The sequence below is a fragment of the Carassius auratus genome, chromosome 42 (assembly GCF_003368295.1).
Source record: "Carassius auratus strain Wakin chromosome 42, ASM336829v1, whole genome shotgun sequence".
Lineage (NCBI taxonomy): Eukaryota > Metazoa > Chordata > Actinopteri > Cypriniformes > Cyprinidae > Carassius > Carassius auratus.
The window spans coordinates 18,129,794-18,149,426 of NC_039284.1; the positions used below are offsets into that span (position 1 = coordinate 18,129,794).

Below are 19,633 nucleotides of genomic sequence, written 5' to 3' on the forward strand. Positions count from 1 at the left end.
GTTCGCTTCCTGCCAATATACTTTTTTATCTTATACACTGGGATTTCTTTAATACAATCCAGCTGCCACAGTTTGGGAGACCTTTAAACCATCTTTATTTATTAAATCTGAAAATGACATGAAAATACATTTACACAAGCTGTAACCGCAATCATGGTGAATTGATATAATTAATTAACGTTAGTTTTTTTTTTTGGCTTTTATTTTGACAGCTTTATTTTGAAGTCGAAAAGCGTGACCCAGAAATACTTTATAACTTGCTTTCCGGTGCTAAAGCAAAACGTGTTATATTATTTTTCTGGTGTTTTACTCTAAATAAGAACAATGAATCGACAAGATGATTATGATTCATATGAGATTGAAGAGCCAAGCGACGAGGAAAGAGCCGAAAGCAGGTAAATAACAGAAAACATTCTCTCGTGCAAACATATAAACAAACAAATGTGAACACCAGCAGCTAACGTTAGATGAGCCGACGTAGTTGTATTTTATATATGCCTTATGCATGTTAGAAATACATTGGTGTTGGCATGCATGGTTATTTAATAGCATTTCCCTCGAGTTGTAAACATGAGCATCATAAATGCTCTTCAGAGGTCAGAATGAGACCGTGTTTTCAAGTCAATTCTTCCACATGTACAGTACATGCATACATAGAATTGAAATTGCATTACTCTCAGACCCTTGGTGCATACAGATAACACTAACAGCAGAGGCTAAACATATAGATGAAATAAAAAATACAACTATACAAAAAATACAGTTAAATAAAGCATGGCAGATATAGTGCAAACCAGTGAAGTGAACAAACAGTGCAGAAAACTTTTAGTGCAAAAAAAAGCTTTCTCCTTGTCTTCAGCTCTGAGGATGAGCTGGATATTCTTCTTAATGGGACCCCAGACCAGAAGAAGAAGCTGATCCGAGAGTATCTGACGGGGGAGAGCGAGTCCTCCAGCGGGGATGAGTTTGAGAAGGAGATGGAGGCAGAGCTCAGCAGCACCATGAAGAGCCTGGAGGGCCGCTGGACAGCATCTTCAGCTCCAGGTTTCACAAACACATTTAAAATGGAACTGTAACAGTAAATGAACTCAAATATTAATTCAACATTTCATGTACAGGTCAAATATCTGGGAGCGGTGATGCCACTTCCACAGTAGACAAGCAACAGGTTCAGGAGTATGACAGCATTTACTTCGACTCCGACTCGGATGAAGAAGGCAAAGCTGGTAAATACTCAACAAGCAAAAATATTTTATTGTTCTTTATTTGCATTCTGTACTGTACATCAAGAGTTGCTAATATTGTTAAGTTTTGAGATCACAAATGACAAAATAATGTTTTGATTCAAAGATTTTCAAAAACGGAAACAATCAAAGTTAGAATTACAAAAAGTTTGGTTTAAAACAACTAATGATATTTATCCATGTGGTACATTTTTAAAAGGTGGTGTTATTTTGACATTTTTTTTTTTTTTTTTCTGAGTATCTTTTCTACAGTTAAATTATTGTTAAGTGCTTTTTGCGACATAATGGATGAGTTGTTATTTGCAAACAGTCTAATAGGCTGCATGATTTTGTTAATCACATTAAGTTTTTTTTTATGCAAAAAAAAAAAAAAAATGCGGGGCTGAATTTTTTAAAAGTGAAGTTTTATTTACAGTGGGAAAATATGTAATTGATCCCCTGCTGATTTTATAAGTCATTTTCATTGTCATTTCATTTTTATGGTAGGTTTATTTGAATGTTTAGAGACAGAATACCAACCAAAAAATCCTGGAAAAAAATTAATTCTATAAAGGTTAGAAATTGATTTGCATTTCAGTGAGTGAAATAAGTATTTGATGCCCAAGCAAAACATGACTTTGTATTTGGTAACCCTCTAATTTATGTATATATATGTAAACACACACGCATATGTGTGTGTGTGTATAATCTTTTTTTTCATTCAGTGTTTGCTGGATTTATTGTTCTTGTGTATAACAAAAATGAGGTAAAGAGGAGTAATAAATGATAAATAATTTGTTAATGTGAATTATTTTTTTTTTTTGTGCCATATCAGGCAGCTCTCAGGGACCGAGGAGGAAGCAGCGCTCTGTTCTCACAAATGATGAGCTGTTATACGACCCAGATGAGGATGATCGCGACCAGGCTTGGGTGGATGCAAAACGAAAAGAGTAAGCTTTTGTGACAAAAAAATTTAAGTTCTAACAAGTGGTTGTGACATTTAGAGCTCATTTCCATTTTTTTGATGCAGATACAGAAATCAGAGGCAGCTGCCACCATCAGCGAACAGAAGAAACAAACCACACGCTATCCCAAGCAGTGACGCTGTCCTCAACTGTCCGGCCTGTATGACCACCTTATGTCTGGACTGTCAGAGGTATGGTCACAGTCAGTGTAAGATTCTGTCAAGATTATAAAAAAATCTTATTTATAAAACGTCTTCTCAACCCACAGGCATGAGAAATATCAGACGCAGTACAGAGCCATGTTTGTGATGAACTGCACAGTCAACAAAGAGGAAGTCCTGCGCTATAAAACCGCAAATAAGAGAAAGCAGAACCGGCACAGAAAGAAGGCACGTCAGGAGTCCACGTCCACATCCACAGAGGTTGAAATGGAGTCAAGTGCAGGTCTGACTGATGCACGCTTGGCAGGAATGGATGAAGAAGAGATGTATCACCCAGTCAAGTGCACAGAATGCTCCACTGAAGTGGCAGTGTATGATAAAGATGAGGTGTATCATTTCTTCAACATCCTAGCAAGTCACTGCTAAGAACATTTACTGGACTTCTAAGTCCAAACCACACTTTTTGGTTTGGTTTAATTTTGTGCATCGCCAGGCAAGTTTCCTGTAAAGTGCACATCGAGAAAGATAAAGTTTTTTGGGGAATGTGGCTAGACATGATTTTATTTATAAGGCTTTTATTTGATTTATATTCTGCTGTTGTAAAATGTAAACCCTTTCATGTGATCCACTTCATGTAAATTACATTTCGCATTTGCATAAAAAGTTGTTCTTGTGCCTCAGATATGTTGTTCCCTTTTATTAAATTGTATTTTTATACATAGTAAAGGGCATGGAATTGATTCAAAATGAACAGAAGTGTTTTTGTTTTTTTTACACGGCTGGAAAAGCATTTAGCTGAACACTTATAATGTGATCTCAATCTGAATGTTTTCATTTTGATTTTATAGAAAATTAATTTCCTAACAATTATGACGGCATCTTTGTGGAGTTTGTATGTTTTGTATGCTCTTTTTCGTCGGGACTTTTATTTTGTTACTCATTACTTCCCTCCATTTTTATTCTACTTTTATTTTGTTTTGATGTGGACCGGAAAGGGAGCAGTGGGACCAACACGGACCGGGAGAAAATATGGCGTTAGGTGATGCCTGGAAACAGTTATCTTGGTTTTATTACCAATATTTGCTCGTAACGGCTCTCTATATGTTGGAGCCTTGGGAGAGAACTATCTTCAGTATCCTTTTTTTATATATAAAATAAATCGATTTTTATTTCTTAAGAAACAGCATTTGGGAGAATTCCTACCTCCACGGAAGGTATCAGGTTGTCTTATTATTCAAGTGTGTCGCACTCTTACCTGTATCGTGCGACTAACTAAATATTTGTATAATATATTCAAATGTTGTTTGTAACGTTACCTCAACGGATGAATGTATTTTCATCCAGCGTTGACTTTGAAGGCTGGTTTGCTGATCGCAAATCTGTTGATTCGCATTAGTTGCTCTTTAAAGTTATGTTTGTACGAGTGACTCTATATTAATTCGGAAAGAAAATGAACTGTGGTTAGTTTTGAACAGAATGTGCCATGCAACGTGCTTCTGGTGGGTATGTCGTTTAACATTTAAATATTTGAAAGATCGTGACCTGATTTTCAGAACTCCTGTAGAAAGAAGATCTTTAATTTGACTGTAACCTGATGCACTTGCTTCATTAATTTATTCAGCCTTTCTGTAGTGATGTGTGTGTGTTTGTGTATATATATATATATATATATATATATATATATATATATATATATAAATATGAATTTTATATATCTGAGTTTTATTATATTATATTATTAGTCTGCTGTCTATTTTGAAGCTAAATGCCATAACTATTCACTAGATGTCAGTCATAGTTTCCTTTCTGTGTTATTCAAGTATCACTGAGATGCTATTATATATTTTTTATTAATTTACTAAATTGTATTTTATTTTTATATTTTCTGTTTATATATATTATATGTCTATATAGTTAGAATTAATTCTTATTTCAGTTCTAGTCCAACAAAACTTTTTTTTTTATTTTTTATACAAATTTTATTTCCATTACGAAAAAAAAAAAACGTTTTTTATGGTTTTATTATCTTATAATAACTGTGTTTCCTTCTGCAAAATAATTTCCTTAATAAGCCTGTCAGATTCTCTCCTGGTCACAGTGGCAGCGATGGCCATCTACACCGGTTATGTGTTTATGCCTCAGCACATAATGGCCATATTACACTATTTTGAAGTGGTCCAGTGACGTCATCAGTCGTGACCATTGGGGGGGCTCGCGACCTCCACCTGGTGGCCGAAAAATGAACTGCTTTAGAACTATTCACTAGGATGTCTGTGATTGACTTCAAACGAGGACGTGTGTGTGTGTGTGTGTGTGTGTGTGTGTGTGTGTGTGTTGGAGACCGCCGCTGAGGAGTGTGTGATTAAGGCCTGGCTAATTATGTGTGAAGAGCACAGTGTGCAACTGCAAAAGCACATTCTGCCCTTGCTTGAAATACATCATTTTAAGACACTTTTTTTGTTTTTTTAAATAATGCTTTATTTAATTTTCATGACAGTGGTTTATTCAGATGCTAAGTATTTTTTTGATCTAAATGTGTATATTTAATTGTATACATATTTGTAAAGTTTTATAGAGATGTATTTTGGCTGACCTGAAATGATTTGTTTGCTATAGTGGACTGATGAATTAGATATCTATTTTTATCAGACACTTGTGAGTCATGCAGTAAATAATTACCTGCGCTGATGTGATGTCATTGTTGATACTTCAGACCTGTTTGCTCAGAGAGAAAAAAAACCCTGCTTAAATAAACTCTTTCTTTAATTGTTTGACATGACTGAGGCATATAATCTGCACATGCTCAGTAAAATTATCTGTTTTACTTTGTGTGAAAGTAAAACATATTTTGAGGTATGAAACTTAATTTTTTTGGATAATGTTTTTCTTTTTTATTTAAAGTTTTGATGCATTTGACTGTAAATTTGTATGTATTTCATCAGTAGGTAAAATTAACCTGAATAACGTGCTATTATTTTGCCATTAGTTACGAAATACTAGTTATGAAATAGAAATTATATCCATGAATTAAAAGATTAAATCTTGAAGTTGTTTAATATTTTGTTGCTACATTATTATGATCAACATGATCCTGTAATAAAGATTTAATCCCTTTCAAATGATAAATGCATGTCTCCTTTGTGCTTTAAATATAATTCTAAACTAAAATATTTTATACTATACAGTCGTGGTCAGAAATATTGGCACCCTTGGTAAATATTACCAAAGAAGGCTATACAAATAAAGCTGCATTGTTAATAATTTTCATATTTTATTAAAAAATTATTTAACCTTTCAGTAAACTGAAATAATTGAAAATGGGGGAAAACCTCCTTATGAAATGTTTTTCTCAAAGACACATTTGACACAATTATTGGTATCCCTAGAAACTCTTATGAGTAAAATATCTGTGAAGTATATTCCCATTCATATCTACAAGTTTGAGCATAGCAGGGTGATTATGAAGATGAAATTATACCGCCATGGCTTCCTGTTCCTGTTCCTGTTATACAGCCATGGCTTCACAGAAATATAAATAGGTGGGAAAACGAAGGCCAAATTCACATTGAGAAAAACAAAACATATATATTTCTGATGTACAGCAAACAATAATTGAGCTTCACAAATTAGAAAGTGACTTTAAGAAAAGAGCTAAAGCAGTGCAAATTCCCATTTCCACCAAAATATTAATAAAACTAAAATTGTATGTAATTAAAACTACAGTTACCGAAAGGGAACTATGACTGATAAGTGTTTTAACATAATTTTAATTACATTTTCATAATTAATTTAATAAACTGAAACACTGGTAATTAAATTAATATTAAATATTAATATACAATTGATAATATACCTAAGTGTTACTGGAGCAATTTTAACACTATTAATTCAATCAACATTAAATATTAATATAAAAAAATCTCAATATACTTTTTTCAAGGACTACTGGCATATAAAAATTTCACTGTAAAAAATGTTTTATCTATACTTAAAAACAACATTATGGTAACAACATTACACTTAACATTTTTTTAGTTTTTAATGCTTGATTATTTAATGGAATTGACCTGAATAAATAATTTAAAATCTCCTAAATTATTTAATCTTTGACACAATTTAATATTATTAGTGAAATGTTATCCATAAGCTCTACTCTTCTGCACAGTGGTAATGATAGAAACCTCAACATAAGGACAACATAACGCCACCTTTCCTTATTTTATTCTTTCATTTGAATCAGTTCCTCAATTCAAGCCATAAAACTGAAAAAAAGTTTCATAAAAAAAAAAAAAACATATCTCTTGGTTTTATTAGTGAAAAGTTCTCAATATTTTCTACATAACACTGAACCGCAATTTCTTTAATAAAATGTACACTATTTAAAAATAAAATGTAATTAATTACCACTTTAATTTTTAATTCATGATTCAAGACCCATGATTAATTTTTTTTACAGTGTTCTTATACCAAAAGATGGCTGTTAGATTTGTAATAATAATAAAACAAATAATAATCATGTTCTCTTCCCCTTGCTAAATTTATGCAGTACATGTGTGCTATAAATATTTAAAATATATTTGTAAAGAGCTGGGACAACATGAGCATATATGATTACACGTTCATGACTACGTGTCTCGGCACGTATACAAAACACATTTCAAAAGGAGAATAATATTTATCAGTTGTTCACAGTGGTTATCTTGGTTAAAACATTTAGTTAACCTACAACACACATTTCTGAGAAATAATTGTTTTCTTTACCAAGTTGATACATATTGATCTTTGCCGAACAGGTGTAATTGAAGATATCTGTTTAGTTTACAGTCAGCTTTGACACAGCATCCAATGATATCATGTCCAGCTCTCGGATTCATATCATTGAGATGAGCTCAAAATTAAAATAGCAGCTGGTTACACTTTAAACTAGAGGATGAGGGTGTTCTCACGTACACCATCACGGGTCGTCTGGAGTTTGCACTGTTGCTGAGTTGCAATTCTAGGAAAAAACAATTGGGCAAGGCAGCATTTCAGCTGTTTACTGTTGGTACATACACATCCAGTTCAACTTATATGGCACTTTCAACTCTTAAAGCGATAGCTCACCCCCAAAAAATTACTATTTACTCACCCTCAGGCCATAAATTGAGAGAAATTTACCATGTCATCACTTGCTCACCAAATAGCACTCTAGTGTATGGGTGCCGTCATAATGAGACTCCAAACAGCTGATAAAAACAATAAACGTCTCATGAGGTGAAACGCTGCATGTTTGTAAGAACAAAATCCATCAAGACAACCTTACTTCAAACCACTGCTTCCGTCTAAAATGTTGTCTGAATCAGGAGAGAAACATGCACAGATCCAGCACTGTTTACAAGCAAAAACAAATAAAACATATAATATGTTGGTGGATTTTGATGTGAGAGTGACAGGTTAAAATGTCTCACTTCACAAGATGTTAATTAATGGACTGCAGTCATGTGGATTACATAGAGTTTTTATAAGCTGTTTGGACTCTCATTCTGACGGCACCCATTCACTGCAGAGGATCTGTGGAGGAGAAAGGTATGTAATTCAAAATTTCTCTAAATCTGTTGTGATTAAGAAATAAATGAATCTACACCTTGGATGGCCTGAGAGCACATGTTTAGTAAATTTTCATCTTTGGGTGAACCATTCCTTTAAAGATAAACACAATTCAGGAAAGACATTGATATTCTGACCCAAACCAAAATCAGGTGACGGCTTGACTGAATGCATTATATTATATTATACAAAACAGTTGTAAAAGCATTCGTGCACATATTGATTTTACCTGATTTACCCATGGAAAGTCTGAGGTGAACTAATGTATGTTGTAACATCTGAATTTACATCACAACATCATTTCATATTATTTTGTGCAACGTGTTCCCTCTAACATTTCCGTCTGTAGAAAGCAAAGCAAACAGATAACTGTCCTTTGGATCAGCACAAACATCATTTCAGTGATATGGCTTGAATTATTTCCATGCTATTTTCACCAAATCAACGTGCATTCGGTGCTGTTTCAAGCCATTTCAGAGCCACATCACATTCAGATCTAGAGAAAAAGAATGATTAACATGACTGTAATATGTAGTGAAAAAATGACTTCCAGTTAACATACAAATATAATTAAACACATTTGAGATCTGATGATAAACTGTGACTAACTGGGGTATGTGTATTTGAAGGTGAATGACTGGCAAAGCTTCTGTCAGAACTTTTCCAAATTTCAATCTGCATTTTTTTTTTTTTTACTTTTAAAACATATGAAAAAAAAAAGAAATATGTAATATTCTGCATTATTTCTATGTTTAAAATTTTTTTTCTTGGTATAAACAAACTTTGTACAGGTCAGATTTTCTTAAATTTCAATAAAAAAAACACATTATTAGTAGTATGCAGCCAGACAAATAGTTATTAGAATTAACAATTTTTTTTTTTTACTTATTATTATTTAAATCTGTTTGTTTGTTTTAAACTTTTAAAACATAATTTAAGATACAAAAAGTATCTTTATTATTATTATTATGTAAAAACACAAACAACAGCAACATAAATAAAGTATTATTATTATAATTCAATTTTTTAAGGACTCGGTGACACTTAATAATATTTATGCATTACATGAGTGTTAACATTTATGTTTTTCCCTCCAGGACACATAAGATGTAATCATCTTTCATCAGTGAAAAACTATTATTGCATTTTATGATTTATATATTTTCTTTTTTTTTAAGTTAACATTTAAAACATAGTTAAGCCATGATTAGGCTAAAGAAGAAATATTACAGATTTTACATTATTTCTAGGTCAAAAAGAATTAAGGCAAATCAAATATGTGCATATGATCAGATTTTCCTAATAATAATATTTGCATGAATTAATTATTATTATAACAACCTTGTTAATGGCTCAGTGACAAATGACTAATGCATCATGACAAGGAGGAGTTATGACTGATATTGACATTGATGCTTTTTCTCTCCAGGGCATATAAGAAGTAATTATCCATCATCTGTGAGAATCTTGTCTGTGCAGGCTTGTGTAAGCTCTAAATTAGGCTTTGACACATGTGATGGTGTTCACGTACTCAGACTCTCCCCTTTCATCTGATATGAAGTGCGCGCTCGGCACTTCTGCTTCACTCGACTCGATGGCAGAATCTCAAGGAAATCAGGCTGCAGAACAGACCTCTGAAGAACAAACCATCAGAAATGATCCACAAAGGCGTCCAGATGAAACAAGTGGATGCATGGAGCTGCCCAGAGAGCTCAGGAAGCCCCGCAGTAACCGGGCAAAATCTAAAGAACACAAACGACTAAACACACACAAACTAGTCTTGCAATACATCGTCCCGTGCATGAACACCTACGGTTTGTGTATAGCTGATCATTTTCTAGGGGACAGAATCGGAGAGCGCGTTGTGCAGGAGGTGAAGCGCATTCATCAGAATGGTAACATGCAGGATGGACAGTTAGTGAGCCAAAAACTAAACAAAAGCAAATCTATTCGAGGGGACAAGATTGCATGGGTCGATGGCACCGAAAGTGGATGCCAAAACATTGGCTATTTGCTGACCCGAATGGACAAGATCATCACTTGCGCAGACGGCAAACTGGACAAGTTCAAAATCAGAGGAAGACATAAGGTGAGTGTTGCTAATGCACTTTACCCCATTGAGCTGCTCCTAAAGTTTCCTAAGCATCCAAACATGACAAGCTTAAAATAATCTGTATTTAATGGAAATAGGCCTATGTGATGGATACAGCTGCACGAGCAATTCATCCTGATAAGACAATTCTAAAAGAGTTGCAATGCAAAGTTTTACATTTGACCATGAGACATGCACGTGTTTTTGTAAGTCTGTCAAAAAGCATTAACGGCTCACAGAAGAGCTGTGTTTAACACTTCTTGAGAACGCCCCTTGTTCCCTTCGAGAGATTTGTGCGCGTACATGCGGCTCGTCGGATCCTCAATGGCGGTGGCATGACTATAAAATGAGCTCATAAATGTCACGTACAATGTCACATACTCTAATTACAAGACACGGTCATTGAGATTAAAGCATTGGTGATCTCATTTCTATTAGTTTTCCTTCTTCATCAATTGTCTGGCATGTGAAGCTTGCATGAGATCACTGTCGCATCCCTTGATGTGTTCTGACCCGGCTGGGCATTACAGTCTGTACATCGGCACAGTTTGGTTGAACTCGTAGAAATACAACACGACGGTAGAATGGCATGAATGCAGGAATCTGTAGTCTTAAATGGGCGGGGCTTAACGACCTGGAGGATGTCACGTACGACATAGAGAAGCAAAAAAAAAAAAAAAAAAAAAAAAAAAAGGGACAAAGTAAACACATAAATAAATTAGGTCTAATGATTAAATGCATCATATGTATTTACATTTTCAATTTAAAGTTTACATTTTGTCAATGAGTTGATTTTTTTAAACTTTAAAACTAAGTAGTTTTTCTATAGCATATTCATGTATTAATAAAAAAAACTACAAATATTATTCAATTATTTTTTATTTGCATTTACATTTTTTAAAAGCGACTTACAATAGTCGAATATTAGCAATTCATCACAGAGCAAAACAATATTTTCTTTTGTTTCTATATTGTTATTATTATAACAATGTTTAGTCTTTATTTACATTATATTTTAGAAAAGTGACTTAGACTAAAAGACAACATTCGTCACAGAATCAAACAATATTTGTTTCAATATGTTTTTATTCGTTTTTATATGGTTTACTCTTGTATTTTTAATTATTTTTAATTATATTTATTTACATTACAAAATATGAACATTAGTAATTCGTCACAGAGCCATACAATAATTGTTTCTATATAGAACCAATATAGAAACAAATACAAGCATTATTTTCTTGTTTCTATTTTGTTTTAAAACATTTATTTATTGACACATAGCTACTTTTTAAAGCGATTTTTAATAGACGGATATTAGCAATTCGTTACAGTAAAAAAAAATTGTTTCTATTTTATTATTATAATTAAAATGTATTTTTATTTACATTTAGTTTAAAAAAAGTTTTTTTCAAAAAACGACAAACAAACAATTCGTCACCACGCAAACATTTCAAGGGTCACTTTACCCTTGATGGCTTATCATCAGAGAATGCTTAACCTCGCTCTGAAGGCTATTTCCATTTCAATCGATAGAGTATCTCAGTGTGTCACTATCTGTTTTTATACAGTCTATGGTCTCTATTCATATGTTAATGATTTTTAAGAATACTCCTGAAGTAGCACGTAGGCGGCGATATCACGTGACACGCGTTCTATTTCTCAGCGCTGTTCAGGATAACTCAATCAAAGTTGTTGATAATTTAAACATTCCATAGCGATTTCAGAGGACAGCTGACATTTGTCTGTAAGGTTCCAATCTAAAAAATTATCTTTTTCAAAATAAGTTACTTTAAAGTAGGAGTCTCCACTCTTCAGTAAGTCAAAAATACCCTGATATCTGAACGCGGATGAATGGAGGACTCGGCTTTCTGAGCCGCCAAGCGACCCCTATAGGAAGACACCTGTTGGGTTACATGAATCATGCATCTTCCAGCTCTTAGTTGTTGAACTTATGCGCACTGAATGGGGTTTTCACAAGAATATCCGCCCACTGAAGCGCGACACACATTCTGCACGTTCCACATGCGCCGCAGGTGCTCTGCGCTCCGGTCCTCTCGCGCTCATGGACCCTCACACAGTCACAGAGAGACTATAAAGCCCATTTATAGCCCGTCTGCTGCCTGCCTGGGACATTGTTTACACGTCTGTTGAGGGATATTAGGCTGCTTTGAAAAACTGTCGTTAGTTTTGAATGCAAGGAGCTCAGGACAGAATGCCATTTCTTCAGCACGCGCTGGACTCGCAGTTGGAGAGTTTGGCTTTAGAGCAAGTGGCCCCGGCTCTGTTGGACCAAGGCTTCTTTTATGTGGATCATTTTCTGGGGGACATCGCGGGCCATATGGTTCTGGGTCAGGTCAAACGCATGCATTCCTGTGGGCTTCTCAACGACGGCCAGCTGGCCAGAAGAAGCAATGGAGTTTGCAGAAGAAGCATCAGAGGAGATAAAATAACATGGGTTAACGGGACCGAGAGCGGCACGGAGGCTGTCAACTTCTTATTAACACTCATAGACAAACTTATTTCTCTGTGTATGGGTCGACTGGGCAAAAGTATTCGCGCGAGGTCAAAGGTAAGCTTTATTAAACTTTCAAGTGCTGAGAATGAATCGAATGATTAACGTAGGTTAATTAATTGATGAAATGTTTTATAGTAACGTAAATAATTACACTAACAACTTGATACAATTCTCATCAGATCACAAATGTATTTTCAGTTAGAAGTGTTATGAAACTTTGATTCATATTGTCGTATTTGTTTATTTGTGGCATGTATGTTTTTAATTAAGATTTTATACGTGTATGAATTGTATAGTCTTTAGGCTACTCGCTGGGAAGCCTTTATAATAACTTTCATTAAAAGTAAATTAGCCATTAATGAATGTACAGTTCACAAGTTAATAGTTTAAAAAAGTAATAAAGTTGTTGTTAATTTTGTAAATTTGTATATTCATAAACAAATAGCCTTTTGCTTATGAAAATATACTAAGCATTAAAATAGTTATTTATTAAATTTTATAATATAATCTAATATAATTTAATATAATATAATATATATATATATATATATATATATATATATATATATATATATATATATATATATATATATATATAAAAGAACAGCATTTAGTCAAAATATAAATATTTTCTAACAATATAAATCTGTGCTATCCCTTCTTAACAATTTAATACATCCTTGCTGAATAAAAGTTTTAAATTTCTTTAAAAAAAAAATTAAGAATACAATTTTTACTGACCCCAGACTCTTGAATGGCAGTGCATATTGTTAGAAAATATTTATATTTTAAATAAATGCTCTTCTTTTGAACTTTTTATTTATGAAAGAATCCTGAGTAGTATCACAGGTTCCAAAACAATATTAAGCAGCATATCATTTTCAACACTGATAATAAATCAGCATACAGAATTATTTCTGATGGATCATGTGACACTGAAGACTGGAGTAATGATGCTGAAAAATCTGCTTTGCATCTCAGGAATAAATTATAATTTAATGAATATTAAATAGAAAAAGGTTATTTTTACATCATAATAATATTTCACAATATAATTTCCCCCTGTATTTGTTATCAAATAAATGCAGCCTTGGTGAGCATAAGAAACTCCTGTAAAAAACATAAAAAATAGTTCAGATCCCAAACTTTTGACTGGTAGTGTGATATATATATATATATATATAACATAACAAATATAACGTATATAAGCTTATTTATGCATGCTACAGTTCAGAGGTTTGGGGTCAGTAATTTAAAAAAAAATACAATTTAAATTAACTGGTCTCTATTTTAATATATTTTAACATATGATTTATTTTTGTCATTCAAATATTTTTCATATAAGATTGAAAAAAAAAGAAAAGCACTTACTTGAAATCTATTGTAAAATTATAAATGTCTTGTGTTGTCATAACTTAAGAAGATGGCAAATGTCACAACTTTCACTTTCAATCAATTTAAAGCATCCTTGCTAAATAAAATGATCAAATTCTTAAAAATCTTACTGACCCGAATGTTTTGAAACAGTAGTGTATACAAAAGTGTACATGATGAAAAGTACATTACAACTTGTTGATTATTCTGTGTTTTTAATGATTTCAGAGTATTCTGTTTGTTTATCTGGTTCTCACTCCATTAAGCTTTAGTTTCTGTCTTTGTTTGGCTCTTTGTTTGGAGCAGTTACAGTAGAGTGATTTGGCACACAGTATTTACTGTGCCTGCTGATGAATGGCAGAGATAGGCTTTCAGTTTCTGCTGTTGTGAACAGTACGTGACTCTTCTCACTACACTGCTGAACTCTGGCTTAGTGAAGCAACAGGATGTTCAAGAGCCACTTTTACCAAAGCCAGCTGTGGACACACACACACAAAAAGTCAAGAAACTTGCTATTTTTCGATTTTCTGTTATTTTGTAGTCTGCTGAATTTAAGTAAAACAGGCGATTTGTCATAAAGAGACAATAGCACAAGAAGTGCACAGTAATACAAAGTTTCAAACATTGTCCAGAAGCTAGGAATTTAGTTGCTCTAAAACACTTTTTTGTTTGTCATCTCTTCCAAAAACTTACTGACGTCATAATCCCTAATAACAAAATGACAGCCTTGAACGTCAGAATAAAATAATTACTTGTTTGAGTGCAATTCTTCTTCGTAAGTAAGCGGATCAAGAGTATTATCATTGCATAAATCAGTGTTTTGAAATGGTTAAGTGTGATGAATCAGAGCTCTGGATTGTGTCCGCTAGTTGGCTGTCACAGCTGAAGTCTGTGTGGTGCTGCAGACTCACGCTCAACACGTAGCACTGTCATTAAACCCTCAGCACACGGGCTGCTGGCCAAGCTTACTCTCTTCAGCCACGCACACACTTCCTCCTGCTCTCTGTGCAGCTGCATGTTTACATTGCACTATGACGGCAAACTTGCGTATGTACTCTTGTTGTGGGATCGTGATCATGATAAAGACTTGTCTGCAGAAATGTAAACATGGGCACCAGTGACTCTTACCCCCAGTGTGTGTATACATGTGAGGGTTGGGAGGGGTTAACCGGAGTCTGCTTGAGAGGAGACATACTTTGTTTTGAACATTATAATAGTATTTTTTAATAGTCAATCTGAAATTTTGTACTAATAAACATAGCAATATAGAGCCAATGCTTTACTTTAAAGGTGACATATACTATAACCAGGTTGCCACTGCATCTACCAACTCAGGAAACGTGTAAAAGATCAACCCAGTTACTTTGTTTTGGTAAGCCTTTTTCTGCAAGCGTCTGAAAAAACAATCGTGTCAGATTTCACTCCCTTTGTGACGTGGCAAAGGGATCTCATTTTAATATCAGCGGCCCTTTATATGCACGTAACGGCATATAAAGGGGCGCTGATATTAAAATGAGATCGAAACAAGTATCGAAACGTGCCAACTTATCGAAAAATGCTACCGTAGAGACCTAGAGCCTCACATATAAAGCGTGCGTACGCACAGAAAAGCGCCGTAGGCTACGATCATTGTCACGGGCGGTCCACTAACAATTTAGGCCTACTTACAAACCCACTTTTTCTTGTGAAATATTGGGTAACATACTGTCGACCTTTTGCCTCTTTCACTTCTTATTTTTTTCTCTTTCCGTTTTTGACTTCCAGATTTTTGAGGCATTTTCACATCCTCTGTCAAGTTGAATCTGCCGGCGCTATTGTGTTGCCTTGGTTACTGTATACAATTTGGGCGGACTAAACCATTTTATGATAATCGAGAGGGGGAGAGGGCCACGGAAGTTTGTGTTTCCTAAACAAATACATTTTTTGACACCAGGAAACAGCAAATAGAATAATTTAAAGTTAATAATTTTTACTATCAAATATTTTTTTTTTTTAGCACCACAATTTTATTGGGGGCTTCTCTGGGCCCCCTCTTAGTCATGGGCCCCGAGAATCGTCATCGTTTACCCCCCTTTACAGCGCCCCAGTGCACGTTTCCACACACGGTGACGGCGCCGCCATTCTGTTTTCACAAGTGACAAAGTTATACCAGTACTAATGTCATGGCAAAAGTTTGAGCAAAGCATGCAAACTGTTCTTCTGTTAGCTGCACAGATGAGCACAGAACACTGTTTAGAGTCCCTGCCTCAGAGAAGAAAAGAGAGCAGTGGATTTATTTATTTACTGTATATTACCCATAGACTGTAAAACAAAATATGGATGACCCGTCTCTACTTCCACTAAAGAAAAGTAAAGCCAAAGCATCTCAGTATGTCTTATGTAAATGACATCATTTGTAAACAGAGTCTGCACAGTAGAGATTTATTTCCTCGCTCAAACTCCCGCAGAACCAATCAACCATAGGCCCGTTTTATAGCATCAAATTACTAGCTAAAATCAAACCTATCACAAAAACAAACAATTGAACATATATCAGCATCATAACTATCTTAAATGACCAAAACCATCTTTGGGAAAATTGTATTGGAAGTGTAAGTCCCATTTGTTTTCATGGAGAGGGCGGGGTTAATGACCTGTACTGCAGCCAGCCACCAGGGGGCGATCAAAGAGCCCACAGATTCACTTTTTAAGACGTGTGAGACACATCCTAAACATGCAATCTCTTTCCCAGGTGTTTACCTTCACAGACATGACATAGACTGTTTTGTAACTCGTGTGTTTAAACATTAACTTATGTGTATTTGACAGTTTAGCTCAATAAGAACCTAGTTTAGTAATCGCATGCCATGTGACAGCCGTGTGACTTTCTGTGAGCGTGCTTAGAAGTTTAAACTAATATGGCTATAAAATGCATGATTTCAGTGCTATAGACGTGATAATAAAAACCAAACAGATGTTTTTTTCTTTTATCAGAGTATCTGACTTATTATGGAAAAGGGGGCGGGGAGCAGCAGCTCATTTGCATTTAAAGATACATGCAGATGCAAAATAGGCATTTTTCAAAATGATATAATAAATGATCTGTGAGGTGTTTTGAGCTGAACCTTCACAGACACATTCTGTGGACACCTGAGATTTATATTACATATTGTAAAATGGGGCATAATAGTTCACCTTTAAAGGAAAAGTTCATTTAAAAATGAAAATTACTCACCCTCAGGCCTTTCAAGATGTATATGAGTTTGTTTCTTTATATGATTTGGAGAAATGCATTACGTCACTTGCTCACTAATAGATGCTCTGCAGTGAAGAAAGAAATCCATCATTAAGGTGTTAAACTTTAAACCATCGCTTCCGGCCAATACGAAACCACAATCCATATGCTTGTTCCATGCAAGTGAACTATTGCTTTTTTAAATAATAAACATATATTAATGCATCAGCTTTTGATAATTTATCATGTAAGTTAATTTTTCAAATACTCTTGCTAGTCAAACAAATATGCACCTTGTACGGATGTGACAAGAATATGTATTAGTTTATTTAATTTTTTCCTAAGCTGTTTTATTGTGGTTTAGACTTTTATAATAACTAAATCCCCAAATATTAAGTCAGTTTTCTAATTGTAGGTTTGTTTGGTATATTATGTTTACGTGATATATATTGTTAACTGAAACAAAACTTTAGAAGCCATTTCAGGTTTAAAGTAAATTTGTCAAACATTTGAAATCCAGGGAACTTTTTCCAGTCCTGTGTAAAATGTCTCGGCACTAAAACAAATAGATGAGTTTAGAAATATATTCATTTATAACAGAAAAGATGCAAATGTGAGCAGAATGTCTATATAGACTATTATTAGATTTATCATAACATTTACAAATGACTCTTTTAAGCACCATTTGTTGTTGCATTTTAAACTTTAAAAACTTCCTTATTGTTACTTGTGTTTAAGAAGAGAAATGCCTTAATAAATGTATCGTCAACAAATTTTTTTTATGACAAATACATATTTTAAAATGACAACCGTTCATTATGTTTACCTGGAAATAGTCTTTTCTGGGAAAAGATGCAAAGTAAGATATCTCTCAAGCTTAGTTTCATGTTTCTTCTTTTTTCAGGCGATGGTGGCGTGTTATCCAGGAAATGGAGCAGGATATGTGAAACATGTAGATAACCCTAATGCAGACGGCCGCTGCGTCACCTGTATTTTACTATCTGAATAAAAACTGGAATGCGAAGGTAGGCTTTTCAGTAGTTTATTTAAAATCTCATTCCCCAAAGATTTTTTGTACAGTGTTAATTAATCAAATGTCACTGTATGTTTTTAGGAGCATGGCGGATTGCTAAGGATCTTTCCTGAAGGAAAACCTTACGTAGCCGACATCGAGCCTTTATTTGATCGACTTTTGATTTTCTGGTCAGATCGTAGAAACCCTCATGAAGTTCAGCCGTCGTATGCTACAAGGTTAGTATTGGAGTTCATGTTACAGAGGTACACAGTACAGACCAAAAGTTTGGAAACATTACTATTTTGAATGTTTTTGAAAGAAGTTTCTTCTGCTCATCAAGCCTGCATTTATTTGATCAAAAATACAGAAAAAATGTAATATTGTGATACATTTATTATACTTTAAATTATCATTTATTTCTGTGATGCAAAGCTGAATTTTTAGGATCATTATCACATGATCCTTTAGAAATCATTCTAATATGATGTTCATTATCAAACTTGGAAACAGTTCTGCTGCTTAATATTTTTTCAGAACGTGATACTTTCTTAGGATACTTTGATTAATAATAATAATAAAAAAAAGAAGCTATGTTTTTAAAATATAAATATTTTGTAATAACAATATACACTACTTGTCAGTAATTTGGGGTTAGTAATTTATTTATTTATTTTTTATTTTTTAAATAAAATCAATACTTTTATTCAGCAAGGATGTGTTAAATTGATTAAAAAGTGATAGTAAAGAAAATATATTATTATAATTTTTTAATTTATTTTGATTAAATGCAGTTCTTTTTAACCTTTTATCATCAAATATATTAGACAGCAGAACTGTTTCCAACACTCATAATAAATCAGAATAATAGAATGATTTCTAAATGATCATGTGATAGACTGGATGTTACATGTGACACTGAAGGCTGGAGAAATGATGCTGAAAATTCAGCTTTGCATCACAGGAAAAAAATATTTTTTTAAAAGTATATTCAAATAGAAAATCATTTTAAGTTGTCATAATATTTCACAATATTACAGTTTTTTCTGTATTCTGTATTTTTGATCAAATAAATGCAGGCTTGATGAGCAGAAGAAACTTATTTCAAAAACATTAAAAATAGTAATATTTCCAAACTTTTGGTCTGTTTGTGTATGTCTATATGATCTCATGGCATCTTTGCTAAAGTGTGTTTTGTGTCACAGGTATGCAATCACTGTGTGGTACTTTGATTCAGAAGAAAAGAGCTGAAGCAAAACGAAAATTCAGAGATCTGCCAGGGTTGGTTCAGTCAAAATCATCAATATCACTGTATTTGAGTCTAATTCTAAATATCTAATTGTTTAAACCTTTATATTTTCAGCTAACTCACAGGAAGGTTCATCATCTTAAACAGAAATACACTGGCCTGTCTCCTCCGACAGGGTTTCTTTGTCTACTTAGCTTTTTTCCCCTTTTTTTACATTGCTTGTTTGCACTAATGGTACC

General features: G+C 33.7%; 2 protein-coding genes and 1 pseudogene across 2 annotated transcripts; all 3 read left to right on the forward strand.

Annotated features, from left to right (window-relative positions):
* Window positions 1–244: 244 nt before the first annotated feature.
* LOC113060958 (E2F-associated phosphoprotein-like) lies at window positions 245–3,100 on the forward strand. Its single transcript, XM_026230223.1, has 6 exons — window positions 245–395; window positions 860–1,044; window positions 1,119–1,226; window positions 2,059–2,173; window positions 2,254–2,379; window positions 2,457–3,100. The coding sequence occupies exons 1-6, from the start codon at window positions 325–327 to the stop codon at window positions 2,773–2,775; spliced, it is 924 nt and encodes a 307-aa protein (XP_026086008.1). The 5' UTR covers window positions 245–324; the 3' UTR covers window positions 2,776–3,100.
* A 139-nt stretch (window positions 3,101–3,239) lies between these two features.
* LOC113060959 (serine palmitoyltransferase small subunit A) lies at window positions 3,240–5,465 on the forward strand. The gene is made up of 2 exons (XM_026230224.1): window positions 3,240–3,481; window positions 4,430–5,465. Exons 1-2 carry the CDS (start codon window positions 3,379–3,381, stop codon window positions 4,531–4,533), a joined length of 207 nt encoding a protein of 68 aa, XP_026086009.1. The 5' UTR covers window positions 3,240–3,378; the 3' UTR covers window positions 4,534–5,465.
* A 6,029-nt stretch (window positions 5,466–11,494) lies between these two features.
* Window positions 11,495–19,426, forward strand: LOC113060960 (egl nine homolog 3-like; annotated as a pseudogene).
* The last annotated feature ends 207 nt before the right edge of the window (window positions 19,427–19,633 follow it).

What these genes read in the sequence shown, in the direction of transcription:
- LOC113060958 (XM_026230223.1), top strand. Translation starts at nt 325, where the DNA reads ATGAATCGACAAGATGATTATGATTCATATGAGATTGAAGAGCCAAGC. An exon ending in GAGGAAAGAGCCGAAAGCAG is followed by an intron (nt 396 to 859) that starts GTAAATAACAGA and finishes CCTTGTCTTCAG; the next exon opens with CTCTGAGGATGAGCTGGATA. An exon ending in GTGGATGCAAAACGAAAAGA is followed by an intron (nt 2,174 to 2,253) that starts GTAAGCTTTTGT and finishes TTTTTGATGCAG; the next exon opens with ATACAGAAATCAGAGGCAGC.
- LOC113060959 (XM_026230224.1), top strand. Translation starts at nt 3,379, where the DNA reads ATGGCGTTAGGTGATGCCTGGAAACAGTTATCTTGGTTTTATTACCAA. An exon ending in TTGGGAGAGAACTATCTTCA is followed by an intron (nt 3,482 to 4,429) that starts GTATCCTTTTTT and finishes TAAGCCTGTCAG; the next exon opens with ATTCTCTCCTGGTCACAGTG.